The 23,262-nt window shown below is 37.8% G+C and overlaps 2 protein-coding genes across 3 annotated transcripts in view; both read left to right on the top strand.

The window, feature by feature from the left end:
- On the top strand, positions 1 to 16,964 carry Prosalpha6 (Proteasome alpha6 subunit). 2 transcript variants are annotated; one of them, XM_053782694.2, is made up of 5 exons: positions 1 to 99; positions 4,804 to 4,863; positions 5,605 to 6,165; positions 7,016 to 7,231; positions 16,726 to 16,964. In XM_053782694.2, exons 1-5 carry the CDS (start codon positions 97 to 99, stop codon positions 16,747 to 16,749), a joined length of 864 nt encoding a protein of 287 aa, XP_053638669.2. In that variant the 5' UTR covers positions 1 to 96; the 3' UTR covers positions 16,750 to 16,964. The 2 variants fall into 2 exon arrangements, with proteins under 2 accessions (XP_053638669.2, XP_053638668.2); XM_053782693.2 differs by lacking the exon at positions 1 to 99 and adding an exon at positions 303 to 323.
- Positions 16,965 to 23,227: 6,263 nt separating this feature from the next.
- LOC138853310 (uncharacterized) overlaps positions 23,228 to 23,262 on the top strand; it is a 72,654-nt gene continuing 72,619 nt past the window's right edge. Inside the window, exon 1 of the mRNA XM_070089299.1 lies at positions 23,228 to 23,246. The gene's annotated coding sequence lies outside the window, so the exon portion shown is untranslated. The remainder of the gene's footprint in view (positions 23,247 to 23,262) is intronic.

Raw genomic sequence — 23,262 nt, 5'->3', positions numbered from 1 at the left:
TATTTCAAGGCGGAATTTAGTAAAGTGAGAACAGAAGTCGACGTTACGCGGCATCAAAACATCACCGGTGTTGTTGACGGATCTCAGTTACTCGTCATGGTGAGTTTTTTTCACTCAAAAATTTGATGGTATCGACAATGTGCTGGTATATGCCCCTTAGAGCAGGTGCCTCAATGCCCGCGAGGGGCTCTTGATCCAAGGAACCGGACTTTATCGTCGTCTTCCTTGGAGTGAGCCTGATTGCTTCCCGTTACCCCAGGTGCTGCGTGACCCCCGACGGGTTTAATGCTTCCAGGCCCCTCAAGGAAGGTTCCTTGATGCTGGTGAGGGGCTCTTGATCTAGGGAACGGGATCTGTACTCCAGTTCCCTGAATACCTTCCAACTCTCCCACATACGCTGTATAATCCTTCGGGTTTAGCGCTTCCCTCCTTGATTATAATAATAATAATAATAATAATAATAATAATAATGCTTCCAGGTTAAGATAAGATTTGTTCTGACTTTTAACCCGGAGGGTTAGCCACCCAGGATAACCCAAGAGGGCTGTCTTATTTCTATTGGGGTCCTAAATCTTGTCCGTCAAGACCCCAGTGGAAATAAGTCACTTTAATTTTTTGGGGGTTATTGTAGGTAATTTACACAAATGTTACTATGTATGATAATTGTACTTACGTGTACCTATACCTAAATAAACTTACCCACTCCAATCGATTAACACCCAGTACCCAGGTACCTACCTACTTCTAGGTGAACAGGGACAGCAGGTGTAAGAAAAACTGCCCAGCATTTCCACCCATGCCAGGGATTAAACCACGGACACTCATATGCGAGGCCAAAGTGTTGCCAACTGAGCCACAGGACACCCGTTATGAAAAATAAAGTAATGGTATGTACACTGAGGAGTGTGCACCTCAAGGTGTATATATGCAAACAGCATACTTTAAACCCTATTTTAGGGATTAATGATCCCCTGACTGGTGGTGTACAGGTGATATGCATCCCTAATGTATTTGTATATTAGATAGTCTTGAAAGATAAGTAGTCAGCTAGCCATATCCTCTCAAAGATCTACACAGAGAATGTATGTACCTAGGCACATTCCTTGATGCTGGTGAAGGGCTCTTGATCCAAGAAATGATCTGCCCTCATTAAACCTGTAACCTATTTCCCAGGTACTGTGTAGCTCATTCTGGTTTAGTGTTTACCCAATAGGCTTTATTTAAACCTTATCCATACTTTAAATTTGCATTGGTTGTTATGTAAGTTATGTATAAGTGAAGATAGGATTATTGAATAATTTCAACCTAACAAACCAGTCATCCAAAATCCATTTAGGTTTTATATAACAGCTGTAAAACCCAAGTTTAAACAAAGTGCCCAATGAGCTTTAAGGTCGAAAAATCATGAAATTTGTTATTCTTGCAAAAGATAAATTTTATTTCTAATAGTTTCATCTCTTCATTCCATGTGTAGGATTTATGCAATGAAATAATAAATATTAACCCTTCAGGGTTTGTGCCATAGATCTACAGCTTTACGTTCAGGGTCCAAACCGTAGATCTACGCCATGAGCTCAGCTCACTCTGATAAGCTGTGAGTGGTAAATTTGGGCCTAGATATGAGAGAATACATCTGTGTGGTACGTGTGCACTACATAAAACAAATCCTGTAGCACACAGTGCATAATGAGAGAAAAAACTGAGACCATAATTTTTGATTAAAACAGCAACTTTGCAGTGTTTTTTCGTATGTTTTTATAGTTGTATTTGCGATTTCTTGGTCTCATTTGATAGAATGGAAGACATATTACAGAAATAGAGATGTTTTTGATTGGTTTTAGCACTGAAAATGGCTTAAAGCTGAGCTCAAAGCAGTGAAAATGTTAAATTTTTTCCGATGTTCAAGAGTAAACAAATCACCTCACACATCTAATGCACACCAGCTGGTGGGTCTAATATACGTTCACAAATGTGCTGATATTATTTATACAGTTATTACAATATTGCATGACAGTAAATCTTCTATTTTTTGGTTTGAATAAAAATTCAAATGGAATTCATTTGTAAAGCCTGAAAACGTAACTAATTAACAGAGGAAATGTTAGTTTAGTGCCAGGAATGCCTGCATTGTTTATTCTGGACCCTATGTTGAAATTGGAATATTTTGAACTCTGCACTAAATTGGCCAAATTACCAATTCCCAATCACTTTAATGTGTAGTTGAAACAGTTGAGTTGGCAATTTCGTGTGCTCATTCGATAGAATGAGAATTTGGTCGACTGGAATAAGGTAATTGGCCTAAAATGGGAGTCAAAGTCGTCAAAATCGCCGATGCATAAATATCGCTGACACATCAAAATTTCCGAGAGCATAATTTCGTCAATTTTCCACCAAATTTTGTACTTTTTGTTTTATTACCTCCAGAAAAAGAATCTCTACCATTTCATAAGAAAAAATAACAAAATTATTTTTTGAAAATTCTTGGACCCTGGTGTGCACTTTGAAATTTGGCCTCTGAACCCTGAAAGGGTTAAACAAGGTTTTCATTCCTGTTTGTACCACCAATTCTTCAGCATTACCAGGTTAGCACCAATAGTTCTGGTCAATAACTGGATGAGGTAGTACTTGGAAATTGCCTCTAGGCTATGGTGACTTAATCCTTTCAGGGTCCAGAGGCCAAATTTCAAAGTGTGCACCAGGGTCCAAGAATTTTTTTTTCTTATGAAATGGTAGAGAATCTTTTTCTGAAGGTAATAAAATAAAAAGTATGAAATTTGATGGAAAATTGACGAAATTATGCCCTCGCGAATTTTGATGTGTCAGCGATATTTATGAATCAATGATTTTGCCGACTTCAACACCCATTTAAGGCCAATTACATTATTCCACTCGACCAGATTCTTAGCTATTTCACTAGTATTACTTCTATTCTATCAATTGAGCACAAGAAATCGCCAAGTCAACTGTTTCAGCTACAAAATGAAGTGATTGGAAATTGGTAATTTGGCCAATTTAACACAAAGTTCAAAATATTCCAATTTCAAAATAGGGTCCAGAATAAACATTGTAGGTATTCCTGGCACTAAACTAACATTTCCTCTGTTCATTAGTTATGTTTTGAGGCTTTACAAATGAATTCCATTTTGATTTTTTATTCACATGAGTTTTTATTCAAACCAAAAAATAGAAGATTTACTGTTATGCAATATTATAATAATTGTATAAATATCATCACCACATTTGTGAATGTATATTAGACCCACCAGCTGGCGTGTATTAGATGTGCGAGGTCGTTTGTTTACTCTTGAACATCGGCAAAAATTTAACATTTCTGCTATTTTGAGCTCAGTTTCAAGCCATTTCCAGTGCTAAAACCAATCAAAATAATCTCTCTTTCTGTAATATGTCTTCCATTCTATCAAATGAGACCAAGAAATTGCAAATACAACTATAAAAACATACGAAAAAACACTGCAAAGTCGCTGTTTTAATCGAAAATCACGGTCTGTTTTTTTCTCTCATTATACACTGTGTGCTGCAGGATTTGTTTTATGTGGTGCACACGTACCACGTAGATGTATTCTCTCATATCTAGGCCCAAATTTACCACTCACAGCTTATCAGAGTGAGCTGAGCTCATGGTGTAGATCTACGGTTTGGACCCTGAACGTAAAGCCGTAGATCTACGGCACGGACCCTGAATGGGTTAAATATTCCAAGGAATTTGTCATCAACGGATGAAATCCCATAATCTTTTGGGTTAGTAATTGTAAAACAGTGGCCATGAAAGTACGTAGTGACTGTCACTGTTTTAGTAGAGAAGGAAGTCCCTCTTGTTATTCCTATTGAAGGTATGAAAAAATACCTTAATCTCTTCTTTCATACCCAGTTGTATTTATTTTCTTATTTTAATTATAGGGAAGTGCTAAAATTGTAAGGGTCGTATAGTGCATAAGGCATGGGAAGCACTCAGGCTCGATCCAGTGAAGGAGCATTTATGTAAAGCATAAACCCTGTTTATGCTCTACATAAATGACATTGATTAAAGATTCTTTATTTCAACATATTACAATGTTTGTACAGAAATGGGTGACAGTTTGGTGTGCATACAGAAAGCCCCTTAGTATGCAGAGTATGAAGGAATAATAATAATAATAATACGTAATAATAATAATAATAATAATAATAATAATAATTCATGTTCAGTGCTAAACCCATGTGGGTCATTCAGTGCAAGACAGTGGAGACTTGATCCTCTGTCTGCTGAGTGCGAGATGCACCTCCCAATTGTAGTTGCCTATAGAAGATCTGATGAGCAACATAAGTAAGTCTGCCGTTAACACTAAAATGGGCCATAAATTAATTTCTGACGTGGACACTAGAAGGCTACAGGAGTAAATATTTTTTAAATTTTGTCAGTACATCCTGGAATGCAGCTTTTGTTATATAATGGATATCTATAAAAATATGTTATATTTTATGGTAATTTGCCTAACAGGTTTGGTGGTACACATCAGTGTTGTTAATTGAAGAATTCACTGTGTGTGTGTGTAGATTTGCAAATCTTACGAAATGAGTGCACACCTAGTATGCAGTGGTGGTTTAATATTTTTAGTCACCAGCCTAGAGCTTCCTTGAAAATTGTGATTGGTACTGTATTCAGAGGTCAAGTTTAGAAAGGTTTCACTCAATATACACAGTATACTGCACAGTTACTTCTTATAATGTGTCCTAATTTAATTATAAGTGCAATGAGCAATGGCAAAGTCTGACCAACTGCTAAGTTTTATTTGTTTATTTCAGTTTCGGAATCAGTATGATAATGATGTCACAGTGTGGTCTCCGCAAGGGCGCCTCCACCAGGTGTGTTGGTAGATATCAGTAAATTATTTTTAATTATTATAATAGTTTATGTTAAAAAAAGATTTCCAGTAATTTATAAATATGGTATTTCTAGAGCAAATGTAGAGGTCTGCAAAAGGAAATAGGTTTTCTACCTCTGAAAAGTTCCAGATCAACCAGGCTGATGACTATATGGGTCCTTGGGCCAGTAACAGCAACAGCCTGGTTGAACAGACATTCAGCAAGGAAGTTTGCCTAAAGGTTGGGTTACTAGGCTGGAAAAGCATTCTAAATTGATCACAGATATCTCCTAATTAACAAACTGTTAAAAAATTTGCCATTTTCATTCTATAGCATTTCGAGTACTTGTACTGTACTGAAGAATACTATATACAGGGGTCCCTGACTTACAGCTTCCTGCATTACAATGATCAGCATTTATGAGCAAGGCCTCGAAGACTTCTATACAATATTGAGAAAAGTTTTATGAATGCTGGTCTGCATTTATTAACAAGTGTGGCAGACAGTTATTGTTTGTACTATCATTTCCCATAGAATAATAGGTTCATGGCTACAAATTACAGAGTCATAAGTTAGATTATCAGGCATGCTACTCGCTTGTAAGTTGGCAACCCCTGTATGAGATTTGTTTTGCCAGAGCAGTTTATGTCAGCATTACTGTATATAAAGATACACTGTACTAATAAAAATATTGGGTATTTCATTTTGTACAGTAATTAAAGGTAACTTTGTATCATTCAGGTGGAATATGCCATGGAAGCAGTGAAACAGGGTTCTGCTACTGTGGGTGTCAAGAGCTCATCCCATGCTGTACTGGTTGCCTTAAAGAGAGCTTCTTCGGAACTTGCAGCTCACCAGAAGAAAATAATGCCAATTGACAAACATATTGCTGTTTCAATCTCAGGACTGACTGCTGATGCTCGTGTCTTATCAAGATTCATGCGGACAGAGTGCTTAAATGAACAGTTTGCTCATAATCAGGCTCTATCCTTAAATAAACTGATGGAACGTGTTGGTGCCAAAATGCAGATTGCAACTCAGCGCTATGACAAGAGGCCATATGGTGTTGGTCTTTTATTAGCAGGCTTCGATGAAGATGGCCCCCATATCTACCAGACCTGTCCCTCTGCTAACTACTATGACTGCCAGGCCATGGCAATAGGTGCACGTTCCCAGAGTGCTCGTACCTATCTTGAACGCCACCTTGATGAGTTTCGCAGTTCTACTCGGGAAGAGCTTATCCGTCATGCACTACGTGCTCTTAGAGATACTCTTCCAAATGATGTTGAACTCACCAATAAGGTATCCATATTTTATTTTATTAAATTTGCATATACGTACAGTATAGTAGGGCTCTCTACTGTATTTTTACAGTATATGTAGATTTAACGTAGTTCTTGTAAATTTAAAGTTTAATACACTTCTTGAGAGGTAGGGGTGCCTTGATATGTACTGGTGAAGAGCTCCTGATCTATAAGGAATTGGAGCTAGCCTTTCATTCCTTGGATTAAATCTTATTATCTTCCACCAGGTACTTTATGATCCTATGGGTTTAATGCATTAAATTGTGCTTGTAAATTAGAACACTCGTTCTTTAAAAGTACAGTATGTAGCCATGTATATGTTCAGATATATTATTTACATTTGTGTTTTTGGGTTAAGTGAATTTAGTCAAATAAAAATTTGACCGTTGTTTGTGCTGTGTATATTAAGAAGGAAAAACTCATGATTTAAATATTTTCTTTGTCACTTGAAAAGTCCATGTAAAAAATGTTTGCCTACAAAGAACTATTATTATTACATTCACATGAGGAAGGGAGAATACTAAACTTTTAGGGGGTCATACAGCACCTTGGCAGGGGGGTATTGGTAAGCAGTGAGGTTCAGTCTTAGAAAGGGAAAGTCAGGTTCAGTTCCTTGGGTCAAGAACCCCTCACCAGCATCTAGGAATCTCTTGGAAAAGCTTAAAATAAAGTAGCTTTGTTTTATTTGATAAACAGACGTTTTAAGCAGAGATATGCTGCCTAAAGTTTTAGTGAAGTATTTTGGTTATTAATATTTGTAGTTCAATGGTTTGTTCATTCACTTTCATACGTTCTTTTTTGTAAAACCTTTTTGAGTGCTTTCAGCATTAACCTTTAACTATTTTCAGAACTGCAGCATAGCAATAGTAGGTAAAGGTGAGGATCTTAGTATATATGATGATGATGATGTAAATCCATACCTGGAAGGCCTAGACCAAGAGGAACGACGGGGTGGTGCAGGAGGAGCTAGAGACGCTCAACCACCAGCTGCACCTACTGCTGCTGCTGAGGAGGATGATGCAGCCTCTGCACCTCCACCACCTCCAACAGACGAGCAGCCACAGGTTAGAATCGTGCAATAATTTGTCTATACAGTAGGGCCCCACTTATTCGGCAGGTTAGGTTCCAGGTTACTGCCAGAAAGCAGACTTTGCCGGAAAGCAGAACTCCATTTTTTCCATTTATAAATGCATATAAATGCCAGATAACAAGTTTACACTAACATATATTAAGTTAGCAATAGAACTAGGCATTAAAAAGTAAAATACACACACAGTACACTCATTATTTACCTCAAAATATTTGTAGTCTTAATGTAGGGCAAAAGGTGAGTAGCATTTACTCTAAGAAGTCAGGTGTGGTAGCCCTCCTGGCCACCCCACTCACACATACTATACTATGATGCTTAAAGCTCCCTAGAGCGATAAAATGCATATACAGTACACGCATTACTTACCTTAAAATATTTGTAGTCTTAATGGTCTTAATGTATGTTGATAGGTGAAAAGTATTTATTTGTAGAAAGTCGTGTGGGAGGTATGGCATCCTGCCTGGCCACTTACACCTACGACATTAAGCTTCCTAGAGCGATAAAATGCATATATAGAACATGTCTATATTGATGTAAAATTAGACATTTAATGTGCCCAAGAGTGATTATTATTACATAATAGAGAGATGTGCTCATGGAGAATGTAAACAAACTGGGTGGCCCATGCCGTATTTGAAAGACCACTTGCAGTATAGAAAGTTTTGGTCATAATTTGAGATCGCCGTATTAGCAGAATGCCATAAGGCAAAATGCCGAAAAGCGGGGCCCTACTGTACTATATTTTATATAAATACAGTACATGATTTAAGGCAATTAATAATGCTTTAAAATTATGTTGTTCAAGGATGATATTTAAATACTTTATGAATAAGGTGAATAAAGAAGTGAAATTGAAGTGAATGAAAGTAATGGATGATGAATACTTTTGTCATATGGAAGACTCAATGAAACTAGCATTAAGGGAGTCACTGTTCACAGAAAAATAAAATTAGCAAAGAGAAAAAATAATCTGGACTCTAGGTGCTGTATATTAACTGCCATAAGAGAAAGGAAAGGAGGATATTCTTTCACTAAAACAACCAGATTTTAACATAACCCCAGGTGTAAGTCATACACATTTGATGACAATACTACAGTACCGTCCTAACGAATGAGTGTAAAATGGAAATTCATTAATTTTTTGCACTTGGGCAGGATTGCTGATGTTTTTTCTTTTATGAATACTTAAGCCAACAGGTTAATCTTGCCACATTCTACTTATCTTAAATTCAGTAAACACACATCTTAATAATTCTTAATCCAGTAATATTTCCTTTCTAACTTAGGAGGCCTGGTATGAGACTGGATCATGGGGAAGATAATCGCAGAACCATTGACAGGGTATACTTTGTTTTGGCAGATGGGAATAAATCTTTTTTTTTTATTCTGCATCAGCAGACAACATGATGTGTTTTCATATCCTATAAGGGAACACTGATGATATATGTGAATTGTTTATCATAATGGTAGTCACAGGTCTAAATAAATTGGACTAAATTAGGTTTCCTGCATAGCAATCATCACATTGCTGTCATAGCCTCTGCATCATAAGGTTTAAAATGACAGCTATGAGAGTGGCATATATGAAGAATTACACATATGGCATATATAAATTTGTGAGGTGGAAGCTTAGTTATTAACCCTTTCAGGGTCCAGAGGCCAAATTTCAAAGTGCACACCAGGGTCCAAGAATTTTCAAAAAAAAATTTATTTTTTCTTATGAAATGGTAGAGAATCTTTTTCTGAAGGTAATAAAACAAAAAGTACGAAATTTGATGGGAAATTGACGAAATTATGCTCTCGCGAATTTTGATGTGTCAACAATATTTACGAATCGGCGATTTTGCTGACTTCGACTCCCATTTTAGGCCAATTACATTATTCCAGTTGACCAAATTCTTAGCTATTTCACTAGTATAACGTACTTCCATTCTATCGATTGAGCACAAGAAATCGCCAAGTCAGCTGTTTCAACTGCAAAATAAAATGATCGGAAATTGGTAATTTGGCCAATTTAACACAAAGTTCAAAATATTCCAATTTCAAAATAGAGTCCAGAATAAACAATGTAGGTATTCCTGGCACTAAACTAACATTTCCTCTGTTCATTAGTTATGTTTTGAGGCTTTACAAATGAATTCCATTTTGATTTTTATTCACACGAGTTTTTATTCAAACCAAAAAACAGAAAATTTACTGTTATGCAATATTATAATAATTGTATAAATATCATCACCACATTTGTGAATGTATATTAGACCCACCAGCTGGTGTTTATTAGATGTGCGAGATCGTTTGTTTACTCTTGAACATCGGCAAAAATTTAACATTTCCACTACTTTGAGCTCAGTCTCAAGCCATTTCCAGTGCTAAAACCAATCAAAATTATCTCTATTTCTGTAATATGTCTTCCATTCTATCAAATGAGACCAAGAAATTGCAAATACAACTATAAAAAACGTACAAAAACACTGCAAAGTCGCTGTTTTAATCGAAAATCACGGTCTCAGTTTTTTTTCTCTCATTATACACTGTGTGCTGCAGGATTTGTTTTATGGGGTGCACACATACCACATAGATGTATTCTCTCATATCTAGGCCCAAATTTTCCACTCACAGCTTACCAGAGTGAGCTGTGCTCAAGGTGTAGATCTACGGTTTGGACCCTGAACGTAAAGCCGTAGATCTACGGCATGGACCCTGAAAGGGTAGACCCTCTCAGGGTTTGACGTACTAGTACGGCTTACGCACCAGGGTTTTTGACGTACTGGTACACCTAAATTCTAGCGCCCTCAAATCTAGTGAGAGAAAGTTTGTTGAGAAATGGCATTACCAGCTAAGCTTAATTTATAAATATAAATATAGTGAACACTTAGCTGATAAAAGACAGCAAATCGTCTACACAGCTGCCCCTGCAGACGAGGACTAGAAGCTGTCGAAACCATCTTTCAACGGGCTGTAAAGATTTATAATTTGTAAGATTATAAATTACCCCTAGGGGGTGTTATGTCAGCATATTTCATTCACTGATGGCTGACAAAATACATACTTGTTTGGACTCAAAAGTCCACACCTTACTGCTGACTATAGGTTGATTACAAACTCCTTGCGACTCAAGTACTGCGCAGTCCCTCGTACTACAAGAAATTCATAACATACCTTGCTCTTGTAACGTGAGCTATGGTGTTCTTCACACCTTCGACAGGTATCGGTGACTTGATAGAAGCTGAAGTGTCCTTGGATGTCCACGTCTTCCATTGTCTAGGAAACGCACACTGGTACACTATGTTCCACAAGATTTGTCTTTATTGTTCACAATGTTATCACTGAAGAAGCTGATCACACTTCTCTTAAGTGTTTATTGTGTTTTATGAGATACTTTGTTCACACTAACGCACAGATCAGTGTTCTTTGTTGGTTATCCTGGCGTCAGTGTCACTCTCAGTAGAGTCAAAAGTAATCTGAAGACGCCACAGCGCCCCATGCCGTCACTCCCCTAGCACAAAGAAAAAGCTGACCTAGTACTTTTGCTTCCTTGCCACTTCCTCGATGAAGCAAAGCAGAATGTTTGATTCTTGCTGTCTTAAGCATAAACAACAATGTCCACTATCTTTACCATGGTAATAAAGTGGGAGCAGGATTTTCCTTAAATTGTCCTGCTAAAGTAAGAGATGAACTGTCTTTTATTAAGCTACACTTTGCAACACTGCACTGCAAGGAGCAGCGGTCAACTTCACCACGTCGCATACTCGTACGGCATATGTGATCAATTACTTACTGTAGCAGTAAACAAGACGCTTGCCCCTTCTGAGAGGGCTGGGCCCCTCAGGGCTGAAAGGGGCTGAAGGGGGCTGATACCCCCTCCTGGAGAAAATTTCTCCACAAAGTTGGTAGGCCTACATATGAAAGAATGGGTCAGTGTGTGCAGTATAAAAAAAAACCTGCAGCACACAGTGCATAATGAGAAAAAAAAAAATCTTTGACCGTGTTTTTGGATTAAAACGGCAACTTTGCACTGTATTTTCGTATGGTATTTATTGTTGTATTCTAGTTTTCCTGGTCTCATTTTATAGAATGGAAGACATATTACAGAAATTGAGATGATTTTGACTGGTTTTACAAAGAAAAGTACCTTGAAATTGAGCTCAAAGTAGCAGAAATGTTCGATTTTTACCAAAGTTCAAAAGTAAACAAATCATGCTACGCGTCCAATACACATCAACTGGTGAGTCTAATATTCTTTCACAAGTGCGCCAATATTATTTATACCATTTCTACACTAACGCAGGACTCTGCATAACAGTAAATCTTCTGTTTTTTGTGAGAATAAAAATTCAAAGTGGAAAGCAAAAGAATGTAAGAGGGGCATGGGGACGTGACTAGTGAACAGAGGAAATGCTATTTTAGTGCCAGGAATGTCTTTCTTGTTTATTGTGGACCCTATTTGGAAATTGGCATCTTTTGAAATTAGTGTGAAATTGGCAAAATTGCTAAATTCTGACCACTGTATTGGATAGTTGAAATTCGATAGAAAAAATGGAGTTCTAGTGAAATAGTTATGATTTTTGTCGACTAGTACATTGGAATTGGCCGAAAATAGGGCTCAAAGTGGGCAAAATCGCCAATGCATAAAAATCATCAAGACCGCTAAATTTGCGAGAGCATATTTCCGTAAGTTTTCCATCAAATTTCATACTTTTGGTGTCATTATGATCAGGAAAAGATTCTCTATCTTTTCATAAGAAAAAATATTTTTTTTTTTTTTTAAATTTGGGCGACCCTGAGAAAAAGTCTCGGAGAGGGCCTGGCGACCCTGAAAGGGTTAATTCTAACATTTTCCCTCGCATTATTGTAGTCAAAACATAGGTTATATCAAGGGATAAGTTACAGGTAGTGCAGAAGACAAAATGCAATTACAGTGGACCCTCGACCCACGATGGCATCATATAACGTTAAATCCGACTAGCAATTCATTTTGACGCAAAAATTTTGCCTCGACAAGCGCTAAAAAACTCGACCAACACGATTCGTTCCGTTCGAGACACGTCCACGTGTGGCCTGCACAGTGTTTACAAGCCAGCCACTGCGGTCGCATCCAAACATACAATCAGAACATTTCATATTATCACAGCGTTTTTAGTGATTGCACCTGCAAAAGAAGTCGCCATGGGCCCCAAGAAAGCTTCTAGTGCCATCCCTGTGATAAAAAGGGTGAGTATTAGTATGGAAATTAAGAAAGATTTTGAAGGGTTTGGGGCTAACCCTGAGACGCTTATGCCAGTTGTGGAATCCATGGTGCCTACTTCAAAGATTAAGGAAATGTGTGTGCAAAGTGGGTTGAACTGCAAACCTTTATGGATGAAAATCACCCTAACACAGCTATTGCAAGCCGTGCTTGTGACTATTACAATGACAATGTTGTGGCCTATTTTAGACAAATCATAAAGGAATGGGAGGTACAGAGCTCTATGGACAGATATGTTGTGCGACAGAGGTCCAGTGACTCTCAAGCTGGTCCTAGTGGCATTAAAAGAAGAAGGGAAGTAACCCCGGAAAAGGACTTGACACCTCAAGTCCTAATGGAAAGGGATTCCCCTTCTAAACACTAACACCATCCACAAACTCCCCTCCTCCCATCCCATCAATCATCACCAGATCTTCAATAAAGGTAAGTGTCATGTAATTGTACATGTCTTCTTCAGTTTGTGTGTATTAAAATTAATATTTCATGTGGTAAAAATTTTTTTTTCAATACTTTGGGGTGTCAGGAATGGATTAATTTGATTTCCATTATTTCTTATTGGGAAAATTAACTTGACTAACGATAATTTCGACTAACGATGAGCTCTCAGGAATGGATTAATATCGTTGGTCGAGGGTCCACTGTACTAGGATATGCTTATTGGAAATGTTTTGGTCCCAGGGCCAAAATGTTTCTAAAAAAAACATGTCTTAGTGATTGCATTTTGTGCCTTTCTGCAGCAAAAACGTAACATAAATCTTAGGTATAAAAGAGAATTTTAGTTGTGCACACTAAGAAATGTAATTTGGCATGCCCAGTCATGTATTAATATGATAAAATAGATGATGACTTTTCTTTTCTGACCCACAGCCAGCACAGCAGGTAAAGTTTGTTACCTGCTTTGGTTTAAAAAAAAAATCCGTAATGTTGTCAGTAATACTGGTATACAGTGCCTGAGGAATGAGAGGCAATCTGTCGTATCTGAGTGCCTCCGCAAAGACAGTGATTGTGTATGAGTGAGGTGAAAGTGTTGAATGATGATGAAAGTACTTTCTTTTTGGGTCACCCTGCCTCAGTGGGAGATGGCAGACTTGAGGAAAAAAAAAAAGTGGAAGTAGCTTCATTTTCCTAATAAGAACACTTTTCTGGTGTCAAGGCAAGGAAGGAAAAATATTTAATATGTAATATCTGACAGATCTAGGTAATGTCGAATATGCAAATGACTAACTTGGTTGCCATTGGAAGCACCATCATGTTTAAAATAAAGTGGTTACTGCTTGCTTCATTGAAGGTACTGTACTTTGGTCAAAGTTTGTACTCTCTAATCTGGTCACTTAGTTCCATTCTCTCCATCTTCACACTGTCCATTCTTGTGTTCTTTTGTAATTTTACTAAGCACCTTGCTCTGTTTTCAGTTTTATATCTATATTGGCAGTTTGGAGGGATATGTTGTGTATCTTTATATGTATATGCTTCTAAACTGTTGTATTCTGAGCACCTCTGCAAAAGCAGTGATAATGTGTGCGTGTGGTGAAAGTGTTGAATGATGATGAAAGTATTTTCTTTTTGGGGATTTTCTTTCTTTTTTTGGGTCACCCTGCCTTGGTGGGAGACGACCGACTTGTTGAAAAAAAAAGAAAAAAAAAAATCTATACAACCCATATGGCCTTGACACTTGTTATTTGAATAGAATATTAATCATCACTTATGTTGTAGGTGCTCTTTTGGGAGTCTTGTTAAGGGGAAAAATGCTGCAAAGTGTTATGCCATTAAAGATTGAAAATGCTCAGGGAAGAGAAGTCATCCAATTCTTATAGTATAGTATGAAAATGCCCAGGGAAGAGAAGTCATCCAATTCTTATAGTATAGTATATATGTACAATAATTTTTCCTCACTTTGATGTACAGTATACATTTGGATGCATTAATACATCACTATTAACACTATTTTTAACCTGCTGAATTTATGCTGTATTATACAAATTTTATGAAGACTGTTTATTAATTTGACATTAACTGTAATTATTATTTTTTTGTATTTTTTTTTTTAAATTCTCCACTGTTGTCATCTTCAAAATTAAAACTTCTGACAGCATTATGATTTAAAAAAAAATATAATAAATTTATTGGCTGAAATGGAAGTTGCTTGAAATTGAGCTTAAGGTAGCAGGAAATTTGATTTTTACCAACTTTTCTGAGGACGGGTAAGGTTTCCCTATACCCCCTGGTTTATTTTATGGGTTTTTACTAGGTTTTATTCAATTATTGGGGTGCCATAAACCATGAAAAATCATTCCTGGTTATATTGTATTATACAAGAAATAGGATAAATCTTAAATTTTTTTGTGAATTCAAATGGAAAGCAAGTGTAATACAGGAGAGGCCTGGGGGTGTGATTAATAAACAGAAAAATGTTTTAATGCATGGAATATCTGCATTGTTATCATGTACTCTGTCATTAAATTTAATTTTTTTAATTTTGTGTAAAATTGGCTAAATTAGTGACTTCTTTGCAATAATTGAAGTAGACTTGTTAAAAACCCATTAAAAGTCTAATTTTTCTGATATTTTGAGCCTTATTTCAAGCTACTTTTGGTCTGAAATAAACCAGAGTCATCACTTCTTTACTTGTATGTCTTCCACTCTGTTAGTTGATACCAAGAAATGCCTACTAAAACCATAAAAGTCACACTAGAAAATACCTCAGGGTCACTGTTATTAACCATATACAAGGTCAGAGGTTTGCTTTTTCCATCATACACTGCATAGGGGCAAGATTTTTTTTTATATACTTGGCACTCTTACTGCATATTTATTCTCTCATATCTAGGCCAAAATTTGACACTCGCAGCATATTTGATGGAGCTGTACTTAAAATGTAGATCTACATGAGAAATGCTGGTGTTAATGATATAGATCCAGTATGAGACGGTTAAGAATGCGGAAAATAATCATATTGCATGTGTTTCACTCTTCACTAATGCAAATTTAAATTATTTTAATGTTAAGCTGTTATAGTTTTTCTATTGCACTACAGTACTTGATCAGTGCAAAAATTTATCGACACTGGTATGAAACCTTGTATTCATTCCTTTATGCTTCTCTTCTTGGCCATGTTTTTCCTCTGTTCTTTCTATATACACATGCCCCTTCTATAGTCTTTCCTCCTTTAATACCTACTCCACACTTGTAACATGTGTTAATTCCTTCAATAAGGGATGCCTTGATGCAGGGAGATGGTCTCTTGATTCAAGGAATGGAGCTTCCCTTCTATTGATCATATGTATTTGATCACTTTCCATTCTGCACCTCTTTAACCCTTATGGAATGTGATTCACCACGATATGATTGCAATCCTTATTTGACTTACATTCCTGGGAAAGTGGAACAGGGATCTTCCTCCATAAGCCATGCGTGTCATAAGAGACAACTAAAATGCCAGGAGCAAGGGGTTAGTAATCCCTTCTCCTGTATACATTACTAAAGTTAAAGAGAAACTTTTAGTTTTTCTTTTGGGCCCACCCTGCCTCGGTGGAATAATGGCAGGTTTGTTGAAAGAAGATTCCTAGGGAAGCACCAAACCCATACAAATTGTATAGTGCCTTTACCTCACTTGCAACTTATTACACCAGTTTTCTCCTTGTATCCTGCTTGTACACAAGCTTCTCTTGTAGCCTGCTGGTACATAGGCTCTCTTTGCTTTTAATCTACTTGTACATAGGCTTTGTCCTTGTGTCTAACTTGTTTGTACACACACTCCTTGCATGTAACCTGCTTGTACACATACTTGCATGCAGGCTTTCTCCATATAACTTCCTTGTACATATACTTCGCTTATATGTACTTGTCAGTAGCTTACGCTATAGAGAATACATGCATGTGTTTCTGCATATGTACTTGTGGAATATATTCATTCCACAAACATTACTACACTCACTATTTAACCAACAACACTGTGGAAAAAGACATGTAGCAAAAGGAGACCTTTTATTATTACATTTCACAAAAAAAGAGCAGACCTATATGGATTTTGAGCTCTGAAGATACTGTAATAATAACCTTCTGCATAAAGCTGCATGTTGTTGTAATAATAATAGTTCTTCTTTTACTATAAATGTCTTTTTTCCACCACGTGTTGGCTTGCAACCACAGCCACATTCCCACCAATAAAGTAAACCACAAGGCTTATAATACAAAACAGTCAACACTTAATTTTTTCTTTTCAGGGCGATTCAATGGAGACGGACTAAGACTGCATCCTTCAGTATGTCTGTATTTGGGTTTAGTTTATTTTTTCACTTTTAATTTTGAAATGGATGTTTTAAGATTAGAAGCTGCACATGATACAACTTAATTTAACATTTATAATATATATCAGAAATCTTAGTTTGTGCTATCTTGTCTTTGGTGGATATTTTGTTACCTTTAACCCTTGTGAAATTACTTAATAAAAAGTTATATACAAGTTCTGTTTTTGATTATCATTAGTGGTCTGATTATTAGATAAATATGATTTTCCCTGTATTATATTTATAGGAAAGTGCTTAACTTAGGGGTTGTACAGCACCTGATCTGCCTTACAATTTTTGTTGAAAAATACAATCAGTATGACTTTCCTTCCCTTCCTTGAATCAAAACGATGCCTCCTATTCCCCAGGTTCTGTATGGACTGCTGGTTTAGAGCTTCCCAGTTAAAAAAAATAGCATATGTTGGATTCCACCAAGAGCATGGTTGATCAGACCATCAACCAGGAGGCCTGGTGTCCATGCTGGACATATTCCTCTCAGGACCTCTAACACAGGCTAAGACCTGGCTTAGATACTTGTGCATTCACACCAATGAACTCCATATAAACTAAGATGACAAAGGCACTTTCTTTGAGGGGTGTTATAGCATCTCACTACTGCTTCCTAGTGACTAATGTCTTCATTCCACTTACTCCAGTACATTTTCACTGATACCGAATTAAAATTTCAAGTATCTAAGGCAGATTTGAAGATGAAAGGACTGAAATACAGTTACGAGAGGGAGGTAATCATGTTTGATCCAAGGATGGGAAGGGTAACTTCAATTCCTTGAATCAAAAACTCTTCACCACCATCTGGGCAACTCGCTTCTCTGGAAGGGTAGTGTACCACAAATGAGAATGTTTTCCAACTGATGACCAATGTTCCTTAATGTGAAAGAATAAACCGAATATTCTCAGCTTTTATGAGAAAAGTTTGCTGTTTGAACCTTATGGGTTTAGGTATATGTAATAAGAAAGTTCAAGTTAATCACTGTTTTCTCTATTCTGTCACCTGTACACCACCAGTCAAAGATACTTGAATCCCTAAACCCCTAGAAGGAAGTTCCTTAATATTGGTGAGAGGCTCTTGATCATAAGGACTGGCCTTGTTCACTTCTTCCTTGGATTGTACCTGATTGCCTCTCGTCTACCCAGGTTCTCTATGACCCCAAAATGCAATAATTTAATCACTGAAACAGGGTTTCAAGAAAATTGTGTATATGCCATTGTGTAGGGCTGCTCAATTTTATTTAATATCTCATATATGGCCACACCAGTTTACTTACAAGAGGAAGTTTAACATTTTTAAAATTTGTAGTTCTGTGCCAGTGAAGGGCTGTTGATTCTAAGAATTGGAGATATCCTCCCATTCCTTGGATTGAGTCTGATGATTGCTTCCCATTCTCAAGGCCCTGTGACTCACAGGTTTAGTGCTTCCCTACGAAATATATAGGTAAAAGTAAAATTATTTTTTTTCAAGAATTACACATTATTAGGAGTTTCCATTATAAAAAAGCTCTTGCATGGACCATACAGCTTAGGGTTTTATTGATTACAATTAAAAAAAAAAAAAATATCAGACCAAATTCAGAACTGTTGAAAGTTTGATACACAGAAGGATTTCTCTGAAGGGGATACTTAAAATTGCTTCGTATAACCCTGAAGTAACTACCAGCAGACGACACCTAACTACTATGTTTCATCCACAGTGGGACTATCAAAGGCTTGATAATAGTCTCACTGTGGGGGCGACATTGCAAATTAAGGTTTGTTCCTGTTTCAAGCATCTTTGAATTGCAGACTACACTTAGAATTACCAACTATGTACTTTGAATTATCAACTACTCTGAACTACCCACTAATCTGGTGGCAAGACTGAGGCTTCCCTGGGGTATAATACACCCTCGGAGATCTGCGCCAAAAATACCATTAAAATTGAATTACACTGGTGGTCCAATTATTCTTTAATGGCCAGGCATTACACACGGAGAATTGCATTTGGACTTGAACAATCCAAATGATGGGTGCGATGGTGTGTGTTTTACCTCTTTACATTTACCCAAGGAAGGTTCCTTGATACTGGTGAGGGGCTCTTGATCTAGGGAATTGGATCTGTGCTCCAGTTCCCTGAATTAAACCTGAATGCCTTCCAAATTCCCCCACAGGTGCTGTATTATCCTATGGGTTTAGAGCTTCCCCTTGATTATAATAATTTACATTTACCTATTTACATGAACCTGTTTACATTTATCTACACGAACCTATTAACATGAACCTATTTTTTTTTTCAACAATTCGGCCGTCTCCCACCAAGGCAGGGTGACCCAAAAAGAAAAAATCCCCAAAATTAAAATACTTTTATCATCATTCAACACTTTCACCTCACTCATACATAATCACTGTTTATGCAGAGGTGCCCAGATACAACAGTTTAGAAGCATATATAAAGATATATAACATATCGCTCCAAACTGCCAATATCCCAAACCCCTCATTTAAAGTACAGGTATTGTACTTCCCATTTCCAGTGCTTAAGTCCAGCTATATAAAAATAACCGGTTTCCCTGAATCCCTTCACTAAATATTACCCTGCTCACACTCCAATAACTCATCAGGTCCCAAAAACCATTCATCTCCATTTACTCCTATCTAACACGCTCACGGATGCTTGCTGGAAGTCCAAGCCCCTCACCCACAAAACCTCCTTTACCCCCTTCCTCCAACCTTTTCGAGGATGACGCCCACCCCGCCTTCCTTCCCCTATAGATTTAAACACTTTCCATGACATTCTACTTCAGCCCTCTGACTAATACTTTTATTAACACCACACCTAATTTTCTGCACAATATTTACACACATTGCCCTTAGACAGGGCATCTCCACTGCCTCCATCCGCCTCCTTGCTGCAGCATTTACAACCCAAGCTTCACACCCATATAGGAGAGTTGGTACCACTATACTTTCATATATTCCCTTCTTTGCCTCCATAGATAACTTTTTTGTCTCCACATATACCTCAATGCACCACTCACCTTTTTTCCTTCATCAATTCTAACCGTGCCATAAACCCATCTGCTGACACGTCAACTCCCAAATATCTGAAGACATTCACTTCTTCCATACTCCCTCTCTCCAATGTGATATCCAATTTTTCTTAATCTAAATCATTTGATACCCTCATCACCTTACTCTTATCTATGTTCACTGTCAACTTTCTACCTTTACACACCTATTTACATGAACCTTTTTACATTTACCTATTTGTAGCTGTAGGAAGAGGTCATAATCTCGGCGTCCAGTCTACAATAAATTTAAAAAATTTGCCTTGAATTTTCTTTTTTTTAAGATTTGCAATTTTAGAAGCACAGATTACATCCCCATTGGTGACAGGAGGCACTTAATATGTATGGGTTATACATCGCCTAAGGGAATGGGTGTTAATTTTGAACCCAAGGAAAAGGAAGGCAGCTCCTATTTTTGTGCATGAATTACCCTTGAACAACAAGGTATGCCACTAGGAGGTACATTGTTCGCATCTTTATTGTGATCCTACACGTAGTTACCAGGATGAATTACAGCTATTGGATATGCTGAATGCTGAAGACAGTAAAACAACTGAAGCTAAATCATGTTTATAAAATTGCTCACAAACAGTGTCCAGAATATCTTGCTGCCAGTTTCGTCAAGGCTGGGAACCAAAGCAATCATAGTACTAGGGGGAGAGAGCACAACTTTGCAGTACCTACAGTCAGTAGCCAGGCTTCAAACACCTTTTATTGTACAGCAATAAAGAAATGGAACAGACTGCCCGCACATGTCAAAGCCAGTCATAGCATGAACCAGTTCAAGAAGAGAGCCAAAAGTGCCTGATGAATGTGGCTACAGAAAGGGAGGGGAATGATTTTTTATTTTTTAGCTAACACACGTGTAATTTTACCTTATTCCTAGTAATGACCCTCGTATTGTAGATAAGTCTTAATGACCCTCGTGTAGTAGTCTTAATAGTATGATAATAAGATGTTATCTCCTTTATAGAATAATAATAAGATATCACCTTTATATTATAATAATACCCCTCAAGGAAGGTTCCTTGATGTTGGTGAGGGGCTCTTGATTTAGGGAACTGGATCTGTGCTCCAGTTCCTCGAATTAAGCCTGAATGCCTTCCACATCCCTCCCAGGCGCTGTATAATCCTCCGGGTTTAGCGCTTCCCCTTGATTATAATAATAATAATAATATAATAATAAGGTAAAAGGACCCCAATGGAAATAAGTCACTGTCTGACTTTTTTGGGTTATCCTAGGTGCTTTACACATATGCTGCTATGTATGGTAATTTATGTAACTATTTGTGTATACCTGAATAAACTTGCTTACTAAGTCTCCTCTCTATTTTGGTACTTCACACTCATTCACTCCTGACAGGATATACTCTATACACGGAGGTGTATTTCTGTCAGTGTATTTATGCTGAGTTTACTGAATCCCTATAATAGGGATTAAAGTATTCTTGTCTGGAGGTGACAAGGTTACGTGCAACCTTAATGACCTTCGTGTAGTGGATAGGCTTCAAGCCCCATTTATCGTCTATCACCCACATGGGTTTAGCCCGTCTCGTCATTGATATATTTACAGACTATAGAGGGTTTGCAAAGCTGAAATTGTTAACAAATTAAGATCGTGTCACTGAAAGAAATGTTTTCATTGGGGTCAATATGCTCAGGAAAGCCCATTCAAACCCTTGCACATAAGCCCTCCAAACCTTTCTCAGCTCTGGTGAACACTCCTCCAGATGGATCGTAAAAACTGGAACTGACCTCCACATGAACCAATTACATGATTTGTGTCAAGAAAGACAACAGCGGTACTTCCCCGTTCCATGGAATATTACCCCATTCCAAAACACTATCCCCCTCTTTACCCACAAGAAACTTCTTAAATCACAATCAAAGCTCTACCCTTCAAATAGAGCAGTTTGCCAAACCTCTTGCACTCCAGTGCGTCCCATGTATCTAAGGCTGACCCTTTAATTGTAACTGATTTTCTATCATCCATAAATGCTCTCAACTCCTTAAGTATATATTGTGGCATGCTTATGTCAGAAGCCAGATACAGGTATGGTAGGATTGTGGACAGTGGAGTCTGAGTACACATGTGGATTCCATCACATATTAGTCTTCAGTTGCATGATAGAACTGATGAACTGGATAAGTTATATGTCTTCCAAGAGGAAGTAGATTACAATCTTGGGCTGTCAGCAGTCTGAGAACAATAATACGAAAAGAGCTTTAACTGAACTTTATTGACTTAAGACTGAAGGAGATTGACACAAGTCACTCAATCTATTATCATGCAGAAGGAGCCACATGTCTATGGTGCATCCACCAAAATAAGCAGACTCATGGATGTCACTATTTCCCGGCTTCAACTGGGTTACCAGTATCTCTGGCAGGTTAAATCACCACTACCAAATGTAGACCAAACGAAATGTAAACCTTGCCAGACGGACTACTGTCACACCTTGCGTCATTATATACTGGAATGCGATAAAATTAATGAATTCAGAGACAACTCACTCAGAAATATTCAAGAAATGTCAGTTTTATCCACAATGGTATATTACAAACCATTCTGGAAAAATACCCTGACGTTGCTCACTGTATATAAAGCATTACCACTTAAACTTTTTTTTAGTGTGACCTAATTAATATTTGAATAAATAGCTCATTACGACTGTGACCAGATATTAACATGTAAATAGTTCATTACCTTTGTAACTTATTCAGCTATCAGAACTTTGCGGTCCAGTCCCTGGACCCATGGTGTACCTCTGTAATTCTTTGATTACCACCCACAGGATGGATATGGGCTGCATAATAAAGATCTTAATTTAACAAATTTACGTTGAGTGCCACGTTGAAAAAATTGCATATTAAAACAACAGAATAGAACGAATTATAACACAGGTTTGTACTATACTCCTATGTAGGGACACACTATACTCTACAAGATCTGTTTATCAGGTTCCTCTAAACCAAATAGGTCTTAATAGACGAAGTAATTGTTAATTATGACAGACTTTCACAAATGAGACCCCAGTCCAGCGTGCACACCATCCACCACCCAGGGTGCACACCATCCACCACCCAGGGTGCACACCATCCACCACCCAGGGTGCACACCACCCAGGGTGCACACCACCCAGGGTGCACACCACCCAAGGTGGACACCACCCAGGGTGCACACCACCCAAGGTGCACACCACCCAGGGTGCACACCACCCAAGGTGCACACCACCCAGGGTGCACACCACCCAAGGTGCACACCACCCAGGGTGCACACCACCCAAGGTGCACACCACCCAGGGTGCACACCACCCAGGGTGCACACCACCCACCACCCAGAGAGGAGTGTGGACGACCCAGCAGTCAGTGAAGCACCAACCACGGCCAGGAAAGGTCGGTCCACACTGAT

This window comes from Cherax quadricarinatus, chromosome 28 (assembly GCF_038502225.1).
Source record: "Cherax quadricarinatus isolate ZL_2023a chromosome 28, ASM3850222v1, whole genome shotgun sequence".
Classification (NCBI taxonomy): domain Eukaryota; kingdom Metazoa; phylum Arthropoda; class Malacostraca; order Decapoda; family Parastacidae; genus Cherax; species Cherax quadricarinatus.
Note: the sequence above shows the minus strand (reverse complement) of the source record. Positions and strands in the feature narration are given on the sequence as shown.